This window comes from Hesperophylax consimilis, chromosome 21 (genome assembly GCF_061612785.1).
Source record: "Hesperophylax consimilis isolate HC1 chromosome 21, BYU_Hcon_1.0, whole genome shotgun sequence".
Lineage (NCBI taxonomy): Eukaryota > Metazoa > Arthropoda > Insecta > Trichoptera > Limnephilidae > Hesperophylax > Hesperophylax consimilis.
Window position 1 is genome coordinate 8,314,138 of NC_142856.1, and position 22,947 is coordinate 8,337,084.

General features: G+C 35.9%; 1 protein-coding gene across 4 annotated transcripts in view; it reads left to right on the forward strand.

The window, feature by feature from the left end:
• Graf (GTPase regulator associated with FAK) overlaps positions 1-22,947 on the forward strand; it is a 398,790-nt gene that overhangs the window by 330,003 nt on the left and 45,840 nt on the right. For 3 of the 4 annotated variants that reach the window (XM_089644800.1, XM_089644802.1, XM_089644803.1), the window contains 6 exons: positions 105-202; positions 2,264-2,452; positions 8,058-8,185; positions 8,580-8,788; positions 10,088-10,193; positions 10,792-11,025. In XM_089644800.1, coding sequence (XP_089500926.1) covers positions 105-202; positions 2,264-2,452; positions 8,058-8,185; positions 8,580-8,788; positions 10,088-10,193; positions 10,792-11,025 — 964 coding nt within the window. The remainder of the gene's footprint in view (positions 1-104; positions 203-2,263; positions 2,453-8,057; positions 8,186-8,579; positions 8,789-10,087; positions 10,194-10,791; positions 11,026-22,947) is intronic. The other variant, XM_089644801.1, reaches the window with a different exon arrangement.

The following is a 22,947-nucleotide window of genomic DNA, read 5'->3' on the forward strand; positions in this document are numbered from 1 at the left end:
TTTTTTTTACGAAATATCAAATTATATTATAACAATCAATAATTGCTACAGTAAAATATGTATTTGTCCTCTGCTAATGGCGACTTTATTTTCTATATTTCCAGAGGCTTTCGGAACCACATGGACCAAACAGTATTGCACATACGAAAAGAGTAACAAAGAGTTCAAAATGACTCCATTCAGCCAAATCACCAGCAAAATTGTAAGTTCTTCCATAAATCTATCATTTAATAATACAACATACATACTGCTGAATTGCTTCTCCTGTCTTCCATTACCACTACATGTGACCATGAGTTTCTCCAGGTTTGAGTTCTCGGTTTGGTCAGCAACGATACGTTGTAGGCAGACGGTTGATTGCCTATTTCGGATGCCTGGCTCTTCCAGAATGGATGGATTATATCGCTGACTGTCCATGGAATCTTATTACGTGTTCGCTTATAAGATTCATGAATTCATATACGCTTAATTCTGATTTCACGCGGTTCTACAGAACAACACCGTCTAAAAAAAGTACAGTACATTAAGGCAGGGGTTCCTTTTCTTGAGGTCTTGATTCTTCTGAAGATACATCCCAGAGTGCTCCTTAATTTTCCACTTATCTCATTCACTCATTCTTTCAATCATTCACTCTAAAAGATATTGTAGAATTTGTCACAGAACACGAGAAAGGAATGGCTGCCGTGACAAGTGCGTTAGGACTGACGCAACCTCGTGCATTTTAGGCAGGCTGCCCACAGTCACGCCTGATTATATATCTTTGGCAGCCTAGTACGTTTGCTTGGATACATTTTCATACAAATTTGTTGATCATTTTGGCCGCACAGTCTGGTTGCCTAGTTGTAGGAAAATAGGAGATTCCATCGTATACGTCACATATCATGTAACTCTACAACTATCTACGCTATCATACAACTTCTGCAACTCATAAACTTACAAATACCTACAATAACAATACGACAAAATACAATATTCCACTGCAGCACACATAAGCGCAACTACATTGCGAACTCCCCAATACAACGGTTTCACACTATGGGAAACCAATACTTAGGTGATGTCGATATATTTAATAACCCTTGACTCTGTGCAAAAACGGGCGGTCCGTTTGATAGATTCCCCAATCTTAACAAACGGACTGCAATCTTTAGAGCACAGGCGTCAGGTAGGTATGCTGTCCTTGTTCTATCGGTATTACAATGGAAGATGCTCTGAGGAACTAGCGTCATTGATCCCTTCGGCACCGGTGTGTAGTCGGCATACACGCCAAACGCGCGCCCAACATTTGTACACGGTTGACATTTGTCACGTGAGAACGGGTCGCTTCTACGATTCGTTCTTAAGTTCAACAGCTCGGCTGTGGAACGAACTACCGGCCTCTGTGTTTCCTCCCTCCTACAACATGGGACTCTTCAAGACCCATGTTCACTCCTTCCTCTCCACAAAAAGACCCTCCACACAGCATCCCCAAAGATGACATAGGCCCTGAGGAAAATTATTTTCTTCAGGGCCTCCTGTGTGGAGTTAATATATAAAATATTAACTTTGCAAATTTTGTGGATCACGTAAAAGATTTATTTCAACACTATTCCTAAATGGAAGTTGTATTTTTGTAAACCAGTCAAATCGATGTATTTTTTAATATTTGTTCTTGTTCTTTTTATTTTTGTTTTTTAATATAATTTTATTTTTATTATTTCTTTCTCATGTTTCAAAATTGTCTGTCATCAAAATTGTACCACCTACATGTAAAAGCCCTCTGGGCGTTAAATAAATAAATAATAATTATTGAAGACAATATTAGCGATTTCTAAACGAAAATCTGAAACAGAAAAATCAGAAAAGGATACGGTCACATCTAGAACTCGAACCCAGGACCCTTGTCTTTTCCGCAACAAGACAAGGGTCCTGGGTTCGATTCCTAGATGTGACCGTATCCTTTTCTGATTTTTCTGTTTCAGATTTTCGTTTAGAAATCGCTAATATTGTCTTCAATAATTAAATGTTACAATTTGAGGTTTTACTCAATAAAGTTATTCCGAAAAATAAATAAATAAATAATATAAATATCATGTTTCTCACTGTCAAACAATAAACGCTCCTCACGAAATCACCTACATTACTTGACATTCTATCCAGATTTGATTCTATTCTCTCTTCGTCTCAACTCTAATTACGGTTACATATATCAATTACGCATTGTGAACGTTGTTATGTATGTCAAAATCATGTAAAATACCATATATTGCTTCTTTATTTCCAGACGACCCCGTCAGATACAATGACGCTCACAAGCTGCGTGCGCCGAATGTCCGAGACGATCGAGAAGCGTTTCTGCTTCGACATCACGGCGGAGGGACGTCCGGGAGTGTCGTACACACTACAGGCGCTGGGAGAGGACGACCGGAAAGCCTGGATGGACGCCATGGACGGCAAGGAGCCCGTGAGTCTTGTATGATATCCTCCTCTTACTACGTGGTGTTGGGTCCATACTATTTTTCTTATTTATAATACTAAAAACTATTTTATTCAGCTTTACACGTAGAGCCATGAAGAAAATGTAGTAAAAAATGGAGGGTGCTGCGTTTAAATGGTTTTAAATGGCAACACCAAGATGGTTCAAAGGGAAAATAATGTAATTGTAAGGCTAGCATTACACTTGTAAGTTTTTTCGTAAATTTACGACTTCTAGCCAATGGGCATCTTGCATTTTGAAAATCCAATGCGCCCATTGGCTAGAAGTCGTAAATTTACGAAAAAACTTACAAGTGTAATGCTAGCCTAAAAGAGCACTAAAGTTCAAGTGAATATTGTTCAGATCAATATCACGGTGTTCAGAAATTGGACATGTTTAAAAAATCTATTTACATAAAGAAAAATGTCTGTGGCAGGCGCGCTGAATTCGATTTTTATACAAATTTACAGTTTTATTCCAAGATTGATGAAATTTTTCACACTTGACCTTCAAAACAAGAGGAAGATTAGTATCTACGTCAGATTTGGGGCCGTTCAAGTATTACGTAAGCAGATTTATTACAATTATTTACCCCCTCTTCCCCCTTGTCACCAAAAGTAAGCAAAGCTCTTACCCCCCCCCCCCCCCCTCCCATGCTTACGTAAAATTTGGTACCTATATGCATTTTTCTGTTAATGTATTCTGTTTTTTTATTGATTCATAAGCAGCACTTATAAAATAGACTTAGGATAGAGGACTTTCACATAATATTCATCTAAACAAACTTTATTGACACAGTGGGAATCCCCGAATATGTATTCGGTTTTCAAACATAGACAATGTGTGGGTTGCCAATGTGTAAAAAAAAATAACTACTGCTGAGCAGTGCTGAAGTAATCACTATCTCGACCCCCCACCCCACATGTCATCAAAAATAAGCAAAGCAACGACCCCCCTGCCCCCCTATAGTGCTTTCATAATACTTGAACGGCCCCTTTTGAAAAACAATGAGTAAATTCAGGTCAACGCCGGTGACTTCACAATAATTAATAAACATTTTTTTGTGTTTTGAAATGTAGAAGTATTTCGTATACTCGTTTATACGCCCGTGTGGCTTTTTAGATTGGATACATATGGTTACATTATTTGACACAAGGGCTAATAATATTATTATTTATAAGTTGTAAAATTGAAATAAAATTAAATTCTTGTTTTAGAAATGTTTATATGTTAGTAAAAAAAAAATTCGGAAATAAGGCATAACCTCACATCTGAATTTAATAAAGTTAGTTCTAAACTCCTTGTTACTCATTGGGGTTGCCATAATAATGAAAAATTTTACATCCTTTTTTATAAAATTTCTGGACTCTATTGGCGAACTGTAATTGCATTGGAGCAAGCATTTTTTTTATAGAAACAAGATGGCAGAATCTCAGGCATTTAAATTTCATTCACCCCCCCCCCCCTGCTACACAACGTGTTGATCATTTTTTGTTTGCAGACCGTACTGCTTTAGTTCATGTCAACATCAATTTTGTCTTTTTTTCAAATGCCTGTAGAAATTTTTATGCTCGGAGTCCTATAGAACTTGGTTCTCTTTGTACGCATTAAGAACAGACATTTATCTATCTTCCGATGACTCATGATGACTACTATTGACTGCGCTTATGAAATAAGACGGAAAATATGCGGCAGGCTCTCTGCATGCCACGACGCTCCCGATTGACGTCCACAAGCACCCTTTGACTCTCAACAAAAACTGACGGACGTTGGTTTAGCTGTGAGGGCAACGCGAGTCACTCGAGCCAAGTCCACATTTTTGATAATAGTAACGTGTTACGGTCACAGTTACAGATCAACGATACAACAACAACAACCATATAAATTTGTAAAAACACCTAAATTTAAAAATAGAGTACCTAAAGCATTAATTAATTACTATATTTTGTTATGCCAGCTGTCATTGATCTGTCAAAAGACAACATTGAAATAATTTTTTAATTTTTATTATAATTAACTAGCTGACGAGTACCCGGCGTTGTTTGACTTTTCTCTACATTCTATAAATGTAATATGGATGTATTATATGTATAAACCTTTCGGAATAAATTCTCTAAATGATAGTGAAAACCCTATCAAAATTCGTTGCATAGTTTAGAAGAACTAAGCGCACAGACAGACGCAGATACCGACTTTGTTTTGTACTATTTAGAGATTTGCCTGAGGCCAAGCTTGCTACCTATACTCAGACCCTATCATTACTCTATTTGTTTTTTGTAAACCCTTTTATGTGTATTAACAATTTTTTTACTAACTATTTTACTGGAATGAAGGTACATTTTTTGGTAATTATTCGGGATCGCTGACCACGCTTAATTCGATTTTTTACGATTATAAAAGAATCTGTCTGCATAACATAACCTAATTTAAAAAAATATATTTCCTTATTTATAAAACATGTCTAATAACCTTCATTTTAGTTTGGCCAAAATAGTACCAACCTAATATGCATGAATTAAATGGTACTAACGTTTCTCTAGCCCCGCGTGAAGTATCTGGAATACCAACTTATGAAAATATCGTAGACAGAATTTTTTGGAAATGGTTGTCAACCCAGAAGAATGTTAAAATTAATAATTTTCCAAATGCAGATAGTTTCCTTTTATAGTAATTAAGGTAAATCAAAAGGTTTTATTAAAAAAAAAATCATATTAAGCGTGGCCAGCAATCCCGAATAATTACCCATTTTTTAATCTTATTTTCCTATTGTATTCTCTTGACTTATATTATTATTGGTAAAGTTGTAAAATTCCACCTTACGCTTGATACACAATTTAAAAAAAAGTAACACTTGTTTACTTAAATACTACAAGAAACAACTATTTATATTGGGAGAGGTGGTAAAAGAAGCATTAAAGTTCTTAACTTTGATGTGAACTAAGAACCTAATAACCTATTATGTGCATGTTTAAACATCTCCCCTGACTTAAATAGTTGTTTCCAGTAGTAATTAAGTGGAAATCAAGTGTTATTTTACAACTTTATCTTATTATTATTAAATAATCTACTGACATATTATTTGGTGGTAGTTGTCCTTTAGTCACTGGAGAGTTCCACTGTATAATCAATTTCAGCCTTGAGCTCTCAGAAATTGGTAAGGACGGGTTGTTTCGGAGAATTTGAACAATTCATCAAATTTCAACGTTCATTTCCGGGTTCTGTGAAAGATTTTTTCAAGTTCTGTTTTTATTTCAGTTCTGTCAAGCAACTAGCCTATAATGATATAATAACAGAACTTGAATAGGACTTTCACAGAACCCGGAAATGAACGTTGAAATTTGATGAATTGTTCAAATCCTCCGAAACAACCCATCCTAAGTGTTTGGTTTGAAAATTTCCTGTCCTCTTTCAAAAAATCATACCTCCGAATTTTAATATGGATATATGTAAACAGCTTATAGCGTTAGATAGTCACTTAGTGCCTCTATCTTAGACAATTTTTCTCATATTTTTTGAATTCATAAAAAAATACTCAAATTTTTAAACGTGTGAATTCTGCATATTATTACTTCAAAATTTCCGTTTGTGGTACCTATTTGACGCAATGTTAAATATTATGACTCTGTGTTTTGTCTATGGCCTAGTTGTAAATCACAGATATAAATTTAAATTCAAACATGCATCAGGGGGGTATAACTGGGATCGAAAATTGGAACTGAAATATTATGACGTCATATGATTCCCTAATTATATCCACCAATGAAAAACTCCGAAAGTCTTTCAGAGTTTTTTTATTGGTGTAAAGTATAATAAGTAGGCTCCGAATGAGAATTTTACTGTCTATATATTGGCATATCTATGGTTTTTTAGGACCAATTTGTTTCATACAAAAAACCTGAAGATATCGTTCTAGTGAATGGTTTATTTATTACATGCATTGTTTAATATTAAAACACATGATCAATGATTTGTCAGAAGAATTATTTAAATAATTTCGATTTGTGGTATGTCAATATCAAATAATTCAGAGTTCTAAGTTCGCTTTGTGATTAATCAGTTCTCTTCATTGGTGTAGAAATACTAAAAAACATATTTTTTCACTATTTTGTTTTCATGCCACTCACTATCTATTTTTTTAACAATATTATAATTTTTTTATATGTTATGTATTTTAAAAGAATAAATTTTGAAAATACTTTTTCGAAATAAGATTCAAATAAATGCTCTAAAATATCTCTTCAAATTGTCCACATTTTGGCAAGTGGGTGTTTGCGAATTGATAAAAATATGGCCAAATCATTCCAATGGTTAGTTAGCTGACTTTTATTCTCTGTAATCCTCTCATTACCTAATCTTCACTTTTTTCCATAATCTTCTATTTCCAAACTTATCAACTCCAGATTTGTAAAATCTTTGATGACTAGTAAGCCCACAAGCGCATATATAAGTTGGATATTATAAGAGAAGTAAAAATAATGCACTTAAATAGTTATTTCTCTGTTGTTTATATGTGGAAAATTTTCTTTTGTTCACGCCATGTTTTGACACATGATTTTTTTTTTTCTTTTTTCATTAAATTTAAGGAATAAACTAATCTAAAAACTTATTTTCATATTATTTGATACTAACAGTAATGAACATTCAAAACAGACGCCAAGTGAACACAACGAATTTATCAATTTGAACTTTAATGAAATTGGTATAAAAATGCATTATTAAGGATGCCTTTTGTATGTGTTTGTATTTACTGAATTAGTTTCCTATTATTTACAATTTGTCTGCTTTTATTTTTTCTTCAGGCGATGCACTACGTCTTGTAATATTTTAAATTGAGTCGCTATCAATAACAACCCTTACGTAGATGGCGATAAGGTTTAAATTCCTGCTTAACACCATCCGCCTGTTTTGATTTATGCAAGAAAAAAACATGGCCAAAAAGTGCCTTTTATTTTATTTTGTGGATGTTCAGGCATAAATATTTAATTTTTTTTTCGATCATTTTATAAATAACTTAATTTGCCACATTATACAATAAAATCATAACCGAAAATGGGTTCGTAAGTAGGAGATTTTGAACTTTAAAGCAGCTTTCATAGGCCTTTACATTATTTTTTTCTGGGCTTATAAAAAGACTTATCTAAAAAATACTCGATTATTTCAAAGGCTAAGATGTATTCTACTCGCAGTATTTAATTAAATCATCTGAAACATTTCTAGGCGACCAAATTTTCAAACCAAAAACGCATGATTTTTCATTACTACGTATGGCATCGCCTTAATATTTTTCTTTTACGAACTTTAAAATTTTACTGGGACCATTGTAGGATTCTGTGGGTCCCAAAGACTGGGATGGATTGGACATGTTGAAAGAATGCCAGATGACATGACACCAAAAATTATAATCAATTTGGTGCCTAAGTGGAAGTGCCCTACAGGCAGACTGAAGAAGAGGTGGATAGACTATGTGGGAGAGGATTGGAGCAGGACGGGAAGGACTAAGGAATGGCGAGGAACCACAGCCAGTGAAGACTCACAGGGACGTAACACCATAATAATGTTGATGATTTTTCTATGCCATTCATTGCCTTTATATTTGTTGCAGATGTACGCCCAACAGAATGCTATTGCTAAGGCTGAAGAGAGACCACTGGACGAAGTGGGCTTCTACTTTGTAAACCGATGTATTGAAGCTCTCGAAAATAGGGGCTTGGAGGAACAAGGCTTGTACAGGTGCGCTTCATTGTCATTAAACTTTTTTATTTTCAAAAATGTGTTATTTTTGGCAGATGCCTGCCCCATGTACCAGCAATTGTAGCAGTCTGCTCTGGGCGCCTACTTGCTAAGGCGCTGATAATCCCTAACACTTTGTGAGTTTCTACCTGCACACAAAAGGTATAACTTTCATTGGCTCGCAGTTTTAATAGTCCATGCAATTTGGTCTTTGCTCGGCATCTTTCGACATGCTTCCATGCCATAACTAATTTTGTGTCTATTATCTATGGTTTTCTTATCCACCTTGAGGTGGTATTTCACAAAAATGGCGCAATATAAATTAGTCTAGTAATATTGAGTAGTTTGTTTAGGGTCATAAACTACCTTTTTAAGTGAGTGTCTATTGTTTCAGGGTGACGGGAGTGGCCTCGAAGGTGACGAAACTCCTCACCATGGGGCTTGACCGCAGGAAACCCTCGCAAGAGAGGCTGGGTACGGCCCTGGACGATCAGTGTGAGTGGGAGAGCAAGACCCTGACCAGCGCGCTAAAGACCTACCTGCGCAACCTGCCCGAACCCCTCATGACCTACCGCTTTCACAATGGCTTCATTGCCGCCGCAAGTAAGGGAATTCTTTATTAATTATCTCTACTGAATTTCAGAACCAACTCTGTGTCTCTCTGTATGCTTTCATTCCATTCATACTTTGAATATTTAAAAAAAAAGTGTGGTATTATAAGGTCGCTAAATGATTTAACTAGTGTTAAGTGAGACCGCAATAGTTGAACCTTTTTACAGTAGTGCATTCTCACTCATCATATTTTTATACAGTGTTCGCTTTTAGAATCACAATGAAATGGCACTGCACCATTCGTCTCATTTTTAACTATTATTATTTAGTGTGTGCGAAAGAGCGAAGACGCTTTTCGACATACTTGCTTATAACAGCTGTTGAACACGAAAAGCAATGCCAATGACAGTGATGGAGTGTGGAAATTTTTAATTTTTTTGTTTTTAATTGAAAAAAAATGCTACCGGACAGCAAAGTGCCAATAAGATTTTTTACTCCAAATGTGCTAAGGATAAAATAAACGCCCGGGTTGCCGGCAGTGAAACTGAAACTGAATAGCTGGTTAAAGTTTGTCGGGTTAGTGCCGATACACCCTGTATAGATGTCACCTTTGACGGGAAAAAACTTTTATCTTTCTTTATTGTTTCTCTAAGTGCACAGACAGACTGAAGCACAGCAACGCATGCGGTCTACAGCTAGTAATAATAATAGTTAATTATTGAAGATAATATTATCGATTCTCATTCGAAAATTTGAAACAAAAAGCTTGAACCCAGGACCTTCGTCTTGCCGGAACTGTGCTCTACCAACTGCGCTAATCCATCCTTATTTCCTTCGATCATATTTAACTGTATCATACCATATTATCTTCACTTTTTCAACGCATATTTTTTTTGGCTGCTACCTTTATGATCGCACATACAACCACGCGCATTGTCTCAGTGACCTATCTTCTCTTTTAAATCATCAAAGGTTACAACAAATCAACAAATGCTTGGTTGCGAGTGAGGTTATGAAAGCATTAGTTTTGGACTTAACAGTGATCGGTGGTGATGTGGGTCTCATGATTTGCGACATAAGTACACAACATAAGTATCGGATACTCACGTATTCCTGTGGACGAAGGGTCTTAGGTACTAGCATCGTAGCACTATTTCAATATACATTCATGCACTCGGTTTGCAATTTACCTTGGCCATCAAATTACTGAGGATAAGGGACATGTAGGGAATGCGACCCTGATCCTAAAATTGTAAAGGGGAAGAAATTATGATAGGGCAAATCATAAAAAAATTATATGCTTAAATTATTTAACACTTATTTTAAAGTTGGTGTGGCTTTTTGTTTCAGAACAAGACGTGAGGCACTTGCGAATCAACGATGTCCACACTCTGGTTTACAGATTACCAAAGACTAACTTCGAGATGCTGGAGATTGTCGTCAGGCATTTAAAAAAGTGAGTTACCTTTAATTTTCAATTTGGGATTTTCAAACATTTATTGGATAACCAACATCTCTGCCATATGTCACCCCAAGTGGTTTGATACTTTTGGTGACTATACAGGGGTGCCCGGTTTTATTTATTTTTATTTTATCTAGACATTGGAATGAAAGTAACAATAATATGTAATGGTTAATGGAAATAACATCATTAATTATTATTGTTGTTTATTAACATTGTTTCATAATGTGGGCTTCACAGGGTGCGTTTCACGGGCTGAAACCATAGATGGTTTTGGACATATAAAGCGGACAAACGGAGAAAGGAGTGTAAGGATTAATGTGATACAATAGTGAATTGTAGAAGTTGAGGAAGTCCAAGGAAGACATTTAGTCGGGTCATGTCAAGAGTTGGAATAACAGAAGAGTATGTATGAGTGTGAATAAAGTAAGGAGTATGTGCCGAGACAGAGTTGTATAGAGATCTATCCTCTCTGTCGATCCTTGCTGGAAACGGCGCGACGGTTAATAAGTTAAATATAACTGCAAGCAGCAAACTTACAAAAAGATTCGCACAACTTATTTCACGACTTACACCTTCATTTCATTCCCAGTGTGGCGGCCAAATCGGACAAGAACCTCATGACTGTGTCCAACATCTCAGTGTGCTTCGGCCCCACCCTGCTCCGGCCCGAGGAAGAGACCGTGGCCTCCATAATGGACATAAAGTTCTACAACGTGGTGGTGGAGATCCTCGTGGACAACTACGACCGGATCTTCCACTCGCAGCCCGAGCCCCCGGAGACTGAGATACGGACCAACGGAGGGGCGCAGCACCAGGATACAAGGTAGGAATCTTTATATTTTATATCCAGGATATTTCCGGAATAATATGTTACAATTCTGTGCAAATTGTTTAGGATCGTGAGGCGTATCCTGGGGACAACCCTGAATACCGATGAAGAGATTATGTGGTGGTAGGGTGGTAATGGACATTGGAATACATGCACTAAAAATTAAAACTCAGGGTAGGTACTGATTTACAATAGAAATATGAGGAGTTTTCGCATCTCTGATTTCGTAGGGTGTGCAGTACATACAGAATAATAATGTTCGGGGTTATGAAGACCACAAAGTCAAAAATAACATTTTTTAACTCTATGTGTTTGAAATATGTATTACTGACAAAAAATGCTCATTGCTGCAAATTTTAAATTGATTTATAATTTTTTTTTTTTCAATTTGTGTAAACATTGTTGTGAAAAAAAATGCAACAGCCTGAACAAAATAATGTAAACATTCTTTAAAACTACTGCCCTCTAGTGACAAGAAATTGAAGCAAGCATTAAAAATTCTCTGAAATACAAAACTTTACTTTCTGTTTTCCCCACTAGATGGCAGTGAACCCATACTTTTCTTTTTAATATTTTTTTATTTTAGTTTATTTAGGAAACATACAGTTTTTTTAAAAAAATTATTGAACATAAAATATAGAACATGATTTAAACCAGTTAAGTTCCGTTTATAATATTTATAAAAGCTAGAAATTAATCAAAAGTAATAAAGTACATAGTGTGTGTGAAAAATGATTAAAAAGAGAATACTAAACAATACAGAAGTAATATTTTTAACTTAGGCACATAGTAAGGTTAATTTGATTTTAAACGATTTAAGGGTACAGTGGAAAATGTCAATATCGCTTAAGGCATTATAAGATTTGCAGATACGCCCGAGCAAGGAGTTTTGTGCGTATTTCGATTTGAAATGTTGTATATAAAATAAGGTTTTTGATCTGGTATTGCGTTCAGGATTTCACAATTTTGTACAGAATACTTTATGATAATTAAAGGTTCCATGATAACTCAACACAGTGATAGTTCAACAGGTTTTTTTTTTGTTTGTTGAATTATCATTTTGATATTGTTTGTATCCGGTCACTATAAAATAACATTATGAAGAAACCCTTTCTTTTGTAAGCACCATTATTTTTTGTTGTTGTTTGAAGTTGAGACATTTCAAAGATAACACACATTCCCTTTTCGCTGCAAAAATATGTGAATTTTTAATTTTATGATATATTATAGCAAAAATGAATTTAAGAGTTTTATATATTGTTTCACAACAAAGTTAAATTTTAACAATTGTTCATATTTATGTATGACAAAATTTTAGCTTTTGTTACCCATGAAAGTCACAGAATGGAACTTGATTTGCCTAGGTGAAAACCGAGAAAGTTTGTTTCTACAAAATTAAAAAAATAGTAATCATTTCAAATCTGGAGTAAAAATGATCATCTGATATAGCGATGAGTCGTTCACGATCGAGACGCTCGATTGAGCTAGGTCTTGGACGAGCCGTATTCGTACGAATCCCGGTAAACCGTACCACGCCTCAATTGAACGGTAACAGATTCTCTTCTTGATTCAGTGCAAAGGAGGGCGGTCCGTCTTATTGACAATCCATTGTTAACAGACCGATTGCCATTTCTAATGCACAGACGCAATATGGGCATGCTGAGTCTGTTCTAATTGTATTTTAATGCAGCCTGCTCTAAGGAGCTCCAGACTGGTGATGGAATGCAGGACTATCCTAATAGAACTGGCGACCATCAATAAAGTAACCCTGCTCTGGGTACCAGGACATAAAGGTATTGAGGGCAACGAGCGGGCTGACGAACTAGCAAGGAAAGGGGCGAAAGCACCACTTGTGGGATCTGAGCCGGCCGTAGGAGTAGCAGCTTGCCACACCAAACTACATATCAAGAGGTGGGTCAAATCCCAACACTGGAAGGAATGGAAGAAGGCACCCGGAATGAGGCAATCTAAAGTACTCATAAACGGACCGGACCCTAACCGAACCAGGCAACTACTCGATATGGACAGAAACTCACTGAGGGAACTGGTAGGACTATTAACGGGACACTGCCATCTCAGGAGACACATGCAGATATTGGGAGTGGAAAACACCAACATCTGTAGGAAATGTGAAGAGGAGGAAGAGACTCCAATTCACCTATGGTGCCAATGCCCCGCTCTGCTGGGAATAAGGCTCAGATACCTGGGAAGACACAGTGTGGAACCAGAAGACATCGCCACATATCCAATGACAGCCCTGGTGAACTTCATAAAAGGGACCGGGTTACTGGCAAGGGAATGAGGTAAAATGGGAGATAGTACAATGGGCCTATGGCCTAAGTGCTCGCGGGGAACGTAAGTAAACCGCCTCCGACTATTAAAAAAAAAAAAAAAAAAAAAAATAAGGAGCATTGACCCTCGGTGCATCGATGCACGACGTACATGAGCGGAACACCCGTCCACAGTTGATGTCGGCTTCTGTTTTTCCTCCCCGCATTAATAAATCCATTCCTTCAGCCCCTACATTAACCCGCCTCACCACGCTGCCCAACCGGGTGGCGACATAGCTCCCCTGCCTTTGTACAGATAGGGGTGCTCTTGTGAGGTGTCTCATCATATATTTACCTTGTGGTACGAAGGCGGCATACCAGTGCCAAGAGTCGTACAATCATTCATACGCTGGGAGCATTAGCGCGAGAGCCGTACTGGGGGAGCTGTACCAGGGTAGCTGTATCGGCCGAGGACAGTATTCTCATTGCTCATACGCTCTTTTCAATTTTGAGCCGTTGTTCAATTGAGCCGTCGTTCAATTGATCCGTCTTTCAATTGAGCCGTCTTTCAATTGAGCCGTCGTTCATTTGAGGCTTCATTCAATTAAGCCGTCGTTAAATTGAGCCGTCTTTCAATTGAGCCGTCTTGCAATTGAGCTGTCGTTGAATTGAGCCGTCATTGAATTGAGCCGTCGTTCAATTGAGCCGTCGTTCAATTGAGCCGTCGTTCAATTGAGCCGTCGTTCAATTGAGCCGTTGTTCAATTGAGCCGTCGTTCAATTGAGCCGTTGTTCAATTGAGCCATCGTTCAATTGAGCCGTCGTTCAATTGACTCGACTCTTTGAGCCATACGAAAATATTGAGCTGGTACCGTGGCTTCTACTCTTAATAAAATGAGTCACGGCCCATTGCTAATCCGATAGAATATATTATAAGTAGGTACTTTATCGCTTACCGGAAGAGATTCTGTTTATATTATGATAATTTTCACCACACAGAACAGTTTAAAGAAATTATATTGTTTAAGGCGATGCACTACGTAGTAATTTAAATTCATGTGTTTTTGGTTTGAAAATTTGGTCGCCTAGAAATGTTTCAAATGCTTTAATTAAATACTGCGAGTATTTAATTAAAGCATCCTAATAATACATCCTGGCCTTTTAAATAATCGAGTATTTTTTAGATAAGTCTTTTTATAAGCCCAAAAAAAAATAATACTGCTTTAAAGTTAAGAAAATTAAGTTATTTATAAGATGATCGAAAAACATTTAAATATTTGTGCCGAACATCCACAAAATAAAATAAAAGGCACTTTTTGGCCATGCTTTTTTCTTGCATAAATCAAAACAGGTGGATGGTGTGAAGCGGGAATTCAAGCCTTATCGCCATCTATGTAAGGTGTGTTATTGATAGCGGCGCGATTCAAAATATAATCCACGACGTAGTGCATCGCCTTAATTAATAATAGGTATCCATTGCAAAAAAAATAATATACCAACAATAGTAAAATGCTGACTATATAAAGGACCATTTTGTGAAACAATCACTTCAAGTGCGTTTTACATTGGTTATTATAAATAGCCTTAAAATTGAATATGAGTTGAGTTGAAAAAACCTCAACTGCTACTAGAATGATTAATGACCATCTTCCTGTGTGGTCCTCTTCAAACCACCCCCAGTTCTGCCCTGTGTGTGTGTGTGTGGGTGTGTTGGTCCATCATTATAGCTTTATTATCTGCCCTATATCACCTCCTAGCCCTTGGCTATTGCAGCTTACAACTTATTAGAGATGGTCCTTAAACCGGTTCCTTTGCTGTCCCTGGTACCGTCAATATCATTTATCTGAGGAACTGGTTATTTTTATACTTAACTGGTTCCTTTTTAGAATATTTTTTAAAATTTTTTTATTTTTTTTATTTCGACATTCATAGTACATTATACTACAAGTTATGAGGTACTAAATATTAAATTATACAAAGATAATGTACCTATTACGTATGTACCTAAGGCCATGCACTACCTAGTAATGCAAAATCATGTCTTTTTGGTTTGAAAATTTAAACCCTTAGAAATGTTTTATATGCGTTACTTAAAACTTCGAGTAGAACACATCTTGGCCTTTGAAATGATCGATTGTTTTTTTGTAAAATCTATAAATTAAATAATTTTTCAGGCTTATAAAAACTGATTTAAAATTGAAAATCTCTTACTTACGAACTCATTTTCGGTTATGGTTTTATGATATAATGTGGCAAATTAATTTCTTTATAAAATGATCGTAAAACATTTGAGTATTTGTGCTTGAACGTTTGCAAAATAAAATAAACGGCACTTTTTTGCGTTTTTTTTCTTGCATAACTCAAAACAGGCGGACGCAGGCGGTGCATCGCATTAAAATTTAAGGACATATATAATAGGTACATTAACTTTGTATAATTTAATATTTAGTACCTTATAACTTGTAGTAAAATGTACTGTGAATTTCCAATAATAACAAAAAATACTAAATAAGAAGAAAGTGTCCGTAGGGATGAAGAGACAAATTTTAAATCACAAAGAAAGTGTGGAGAGATAAAGAGAAAAAAATTACATCAATAAGTACAAAATTGGTAAAAACATTCTTAGCTCGAAACGATCTGAAAAAAAATTTGGGTTCACAGAATTAAATGTTAATACAAATGTACTTTTCTTTTCAAATTCAATCCACGCTTTCTCCGACAAATTCTTTCTATCGTATTCAGGTAAATTAAGTCGGGGACAACAAAGAAGACGCGAGTGAATCAGATACTTGGGTCAGTCCGTGCCAAGAATCAGAATAATAGAAGGGTATGTATGAATGTTAATTAGGCGGTCCGTCCTCTCTGCCTACCCCTGCGCGGAAACGGCGTAATGGTTAGTTAGTTACCACTTTAAAAAGTAACTGGATAAAGAACCGGTTCCACATCGGTCTCCTGTAACTGGAGCCCATTTAAAGTGTCTACCACCATCTCTACAGCTTATCTGCTTTTTGTCAACTTTATGACCGAATCCCTTGGAATAATGGCATCTCAGTTGCAATGTCATTCTGCCCCTCCCGTTTTTAAATTTGATGGTTTGGCCAGGTTTTTCAATGGAGTTAAGTTCGAATGAGCCACTGGTCTTACAATTCGCAAAACAAATTTCGTCGAGTTTTTGGTTCTTCACAATTAAAATGAATTAGGACGGGTTGTTTCGGAGTATTTGAACAATTCATCAAATTTCAACATTCATTTTCAAGTTCTGTGAAAGATTTTTTCAAGTTCTGTTTTTTATTTCAGTTTTGTCAAGCAACTAGCCTATAATGATATAATAACGTCCTAAGTGAATTATTATGTGTGATTTTTGTCATATTAGCATGCATAAACAGCAGCATTAAGAAACTACGAACCTAAGTGAATTTATTATGTGTGATTTTTGTCATATTAGCATGCATAAACAGCAGCATTAAGAAACTACGAATCACTCGAGCGATGGGGTATTTACAAAATAAATACCTCGAGCGATGGAAATTTCAGCCACTCCCATTAAAAAAAATCATACCTCCAAATATTTATCTGGAAACGTATAAACTGCTTATTGTGATTTAAAGCCAATGAACTCACTTACATTTCGTAGTTCATCCCATATTTGTAGGTTTTATAATTAAGCTGTTTGAGGGAATCTCGAAATAATTTTAAATAAATTCGAAAAAAATCTTCTACCTAAATTAGGCAACCATCGCTGAAGGAGCGATGAAACCTAAATATGGCTAGCCTTCGTTCCATTGGATAGTTAGCATCCTTGAGGTGACAGTTTTACGAAAATTGCGTTATAAATGTATTCCATTTATTATTGTAATGACCACTGAACAGGTAACCCCTAGAAGTGTGATCTAAATCAATTTGAAAGAAAACGGTTATCGCCAATTTACATAAAACCTTTTGACAAGTCAATGAAATTGAATATCTATTTAAGAAAGAATTTATATATTAGAACATTTTCTAATCAATTTCACCAAAAGTAAGGAAAAATTGAGCTTACTTTAGCTTCAGCTTGCTCTAGGCACACGAACACGCAACACACCACTGTTATATCTGGGACGTCTTTAGGTAGGCGACACATTACGCTGTACGCATTGTGGCTTAGCCTATTTCAGCGTATCTATCGCTCGCCATACACTATCAATGGGAATATATGGCGAGCGATATTCTGAAATAGGTCAAGCCACGCAAATCTCTTTCTGGTTTCAATCCTGGGATTGGTTTGCAGCAATTTCATCTAATCTCCTCTTCCATTCTTCCCTGTCTTGTGCGGCTCTTTTGACTTGTGCATATGATGAGCAGCGCACGTCCACCAGCAGGTCCTCCAGGTACTCTCGTCCCCTAGAGTTGGTCCCCTCGGTCATACCCTCCATTATGACATGCAAGAGGCCTTCTTGTCGTATAACATGGCCGATCCATCTTGCACGCCTTTCGGACAAGGTCCTGAGCAGGTGCCTTCCTCCTTCGATTCTTTGGAGAACCTCCTCATTTGTAATATGGTCTCTCCAGGAAATTCCTCACAGTCTTCTATAGGACCACATCTCAAAAACCTCTAGTCACGCAAATATAGCGCGCTTATAGCTTGGTCTGTCACAGGCTTTATGCAAATAAATAAACACACCCTCAAGGTGTCAATTAACACACCTGACACACTATAACAAGCGATGAGCTTATTTGGAGTGAAGAAATATATTTGCCAACCACAAAGAAGCTGTGTTAGGTTTTGATCAGCGCCTTGGCTCCTTGGCAAATCGGCGCCAAACTTAATTTGAAAAACTGTCTCTTTACTCAGTACAAGGACCTCACAAGAGTCGCAAGGTAATTTCGTAATTCTTTGACATGTCCTACCGATTGTAAAAATGTCAACGGTTGTAAATTAAAAACAAAACAATAATTCTTTAATTACCCAATGCCTCCATTATTATCTTTTTTCATAATGTCCTTTTGTATTTGGCGTGTCGAATAGTAAACATGTTTTCTTTCATTTTACTTTGTTTATTAATGTCAAAATGCACCCAGCATCTGTTTTTGTATCTCGCCATTGTTATTTTGGTATTTGAGCCGAACAAAAACATTGTAAATTATTTATTTTACGTAATGTATTTTTTGTGTTCGGGCAATCTTTTAGCTTACCGAAAATTAAATTTGACTTTTATATTGGAAAAAATATTATCGTAGAAAAAAAATCGCGTGATTTTTCTGCGAAATTCGCTATATTTATAGTGAAATTTTTTGAAAAAGCTGTGTTATTTTTCGGTAAAGCGGTGGTACTTTCTCTATTAGGCTGGGCGCATACATACGTTTTCCGTATTCGATTTCCGAATTCGTTTTCCGTATTCGGACATCCGAATGCAAGGAATCAGTAGAAAATACATTAACTGCCGCACACGTTCGTTTTAATTCCGAACGGAACAAATTCCTTACGCACGTTCCGAATGCAAGCCGGCGCGTTCGGAGAAACCGAATGGAAAAAACCTAATGACGTCATGTGGAACGCAGCTCTTCCATACATTTTGTTTGTGCCGACGCAAACGTACGGAAATTTTCCGTTCGTAATACAGTGTTGCCAACGGATCTTGACCTAATATCGCCGTTTCTCATACATAAGGTAGCGTAAAGTAGCCGAATTTGCTGTTAGGTGGGACATGTTTAAAATTGATGTTTTTACGTGAAAATAAAAATTTCGTGGGGGGGGGGGTGGCTAGAGAATTTCAAAAAAATAAAATTTGTCCCCAAAAAATAAAAAAAATTCATGCGGAGGGTGGCTAGAGAATTTCGGGACATGTTTAAAATTGATGTTTTTGAAGTAGCTTAATTGGCGACCAGTCGCCTTTTAGATTTTTTCGGCGCCGATTCTCGCTCTGAGTAGCCTAAATGGCGATGTATCGCCCTTGTTGGCAACACTGGTACTGACGTTTATACATTCCGAATGAAGAAAAACGAACGTTTGCACTAGTCTCACGGAATTCCGAATACGGAAAACGAATTCGTAAATCGAATACGGAAAACGTATGTATGCGGCCAGCCTTATATAAATTTGCTTGGCTGTGACGGGCGGGCGGCGCACACAACTTTGAGGATTTTTTTTTAAAAAAGCGCAAGTTGCGCCACAATACGAAGTATGTCAAAAAAATACAAATAAATAGTAGTATATCTTTGTGTAAGGATATAATGGCCAACCTTATGATTCCAGAGATATCTTCATTTTTAATGTCAGTGCCATAATTTTTTTTCATAAAAAATGATAGCTCCTTCATTTGTGCACGCAATTGCTTCATATGAAATTTTATAGCATATTAATGATCAGCAGAATCCATTTCTAGCCAAAAAAATACCCTTGAAAATTCAAGTCTCTATGTCTATGAAAGGCGATTTTTAGTCCACTGTGCGGCGTGAATATGATTTGTATACAAATCTACAGTTTTATTCCGATTTTGGTGAAACTTTGGTGAAACTGTGAAACACTTGACCTTCAAAACAAGAGGAAGGTCACTGTCAAAGTCTGATTGTGAAAAACTCGGTGTGAAGCCCGAGCAACGCTGGGGAGTTCATTTAGTTTGCGATAAAAGTGATATTATTTTTTAGCAAAAAAAATGGCGTAACGTTAGCTAAAATAGCATTCCATTGGCTATTCAAGTTTGTCAAAACGTTAGGCAAATAAATATTTGGAAAGGAAATTTTTTGAAAAGTTGCGAACGAAAAATATTCGTGTCTCTTATCATAAGCATAAAAAAGCTTTACAGGTAAAGTTTTAATTTGTTTGATTGTTAAGTTTTATCATATGCCTGATAGCTAACGTCCGATAGAAGATAGTATCAACTGAAATTTATTTAGATTTCTCTTTGAATTTAATTTGATTTTCAAAGCTGTAGTCTCGAATACCTTACCTAATAGCGCTATTGCGTGTATTACTTACATAACCATTACAATACCATAAGATAAGCCTTACCTCCCACTGGATTTAAATTCTTTTAATTTGTGACTATTAAAAACTCATCTACAGCAATGAACCGTCTTCACATAAAAAAAACATTTAAATACTTTCCAGAATTAATCTACCTTGAGAAACAGTTTCCATTCTGCCTTATAGATTTCCTCCTTACTAATAAACGTGTTTTAAATTTTACTCTACTGGCAAACAACCATTATGGCAAACTTTTGTTTATCAGTTGTTTAAAATTTAAAACACGTTTATTAGTAAGGCCCTAAAAGTTATTTTTTATTTATTTTATATTTGTACGTAGGCGACAAATTACGTGTTCGGTTCCTACCCATTCAATTAATTTTTGATTATATCTTCATTGAAAACCATTTAATGACTAAACGGGTGTAGAAGAATTATTATTTAAAACGGTTTTTACAAAATAGGGTTGTCACTATAACCGTCTCACTTTATTATTAATTCTAATAAAAACTTGACTAATTCTGAAAGCATTTATTTTTTTGTGAAAAATCACATCTAGGTCGCTTTACAAGCACATAACCAGAGATGTGCTTTATTTCAAATAAATCCATTTCAAATGGAAATGCAAAATGCAAAATGGGTATTTTCCATTTTGAATTTTAAATGCTTTTTTAAAAACCATTTTGCATTTTAAATGCTTTTCTCAATGCATTTTCCATTTCAAATGCTTTTTTGCAACATTCTTCCTACTTTCTCCACTCATCTTTTTTTCCTAAGCCCCAAATATCAGTCAGTCCTCAACCTCGCTATGAGAGATAATTTACATTTGTCAAGTTGCTCCCTGGTAGGAGCCCTGGCAATTGAGTGATACCATTACAAAACATACTGATTCAAATACTGAACATGGCCGACGCTGTAATATTAAATGTTAGATAGCAGTTTCTATGTTTTTACGTTGGCAACATTAGTAGATACCCCGAAAATTTTTTGTGGTTTCATAATCTGTAGTCGTGGTGTTTTTGGATTTACCATCATGTAATATGTTTGTTCTACATTGATATCCATTATTAAATGACAAAATTGTTTAAAAATTCTATAATTATTTTAATTGTTTGACCTGAGAAACCATTTTGCATTTTTAATGCATTTTGAAAATAGGTATTTTGCATTTTGCATTTGAAATGCTTTTCTAAAAACCATTTTGCATTTTCAAATGGAAAAGTTTTGACCCATTTCCATTTTGCATTTCAAATGGTTTTGGGTACCCATTTTGCACATCTCTGCACATAACGTACATTCTAAAATAATAATATAATTTATTTATTTATTTATCATCAAAAAAATAGCAGCAATACAAACATACATATTTTTCAAGGTAACATTTCAAAATAGTATAAAACAAAGTCGCTATCCGCTTCTGTCTGTTTGTTCGCTTAGTTCTTCTAAACTATGCACCAGATTTTGACAGGGTTTTCACTATGATTTAGAGAATTCCTTCCGGGTTGTTTATATATGCGTATTTTATTTAAAGAAAGTAGAGAAAAGTCAATGTTTTGTAGTCAAGTCGTAAAACAATATTTTCGGACACTAACGCTGGCTAAACCCTTAGAGTAATAATTATTATTATTACTCTAAAGGGATATTTCACTATCTCTGATTATGTTCTGACCAAGCACTAATCCGCGGATTAGTCATTTTTTTCGTTTTCACTATATCTGAATAACGCTAACGCTCGGGTTAAAGTTAGATTTGACTAATCAGTGCTCGAACTTCACGTAAGGCGCTATTCCTCGAATCAAAGATGGCGTCAAAACATTCCGAGTTTAACAGCTGAGAAGTGAGTCGAATTTTGTAGAATGAATTTGAATGCTTGTATGATCCATCCTGAATTATTTGATTGTGTTCAAAATAAGAAACAATGTATTAATTCGACACGAATCTATCTAAAATGACCTGATAATCAACATAACATAACCAAAAAAATGCACACTTCGCGGTGTGCGGACTGTGACGCATGACAGCCGTGGCAGTAGATTGAGTAACTGCAAACATTTTGCGATGTTGCCAGACTATTTCGAGTGTTATCTATCCGGAAGTTCGAAACAATGGTGAAACGGTCGCCGTTGAATAACGAAGTTATTCTGATCTTTAAATCCAGCCAACGAATAGCTAGTCAGATATTTAGCCCGACATAGTGAAATACCCCCTTGGGCTAAACCTTATGAGATACATCAACATAAAGTACTACGGAATTGTATATCTTAAAAAGGCCTACAGAGAAGTTCGCGATTGTATATGTACATAGCTACATCAGCTAGCAACAAACAAGTTTGTTTGAGATACGCTTTTGAAAAGATTGTGAATATCTCGCCGTAAAGGTGACTAGGTATAATAAAAAAATGTTGTTTTATTTAAATAATTTGATAATTTTGACTGATGAAAGATAAAATGCTTACAAATGTCACTTTTATTTTGTATATAATTTTAAAGACACTGATTTGAGGCGCATATGAGTCCCAACTGCCCGTATCCAACGCCAATAAGGTTATGAATTTTATAAGCTCACTTTTTTTGTATTAAAATATTGCATCTCTAAATCACAATTTTTGCTTTGCCACGGACTCATCACACTGATGTATTTTTGCAGAAGCCCTCGCTATAAAGACTCAAATACCGCCTCAGTGTGGGAAGAAGCTCCGGCTGC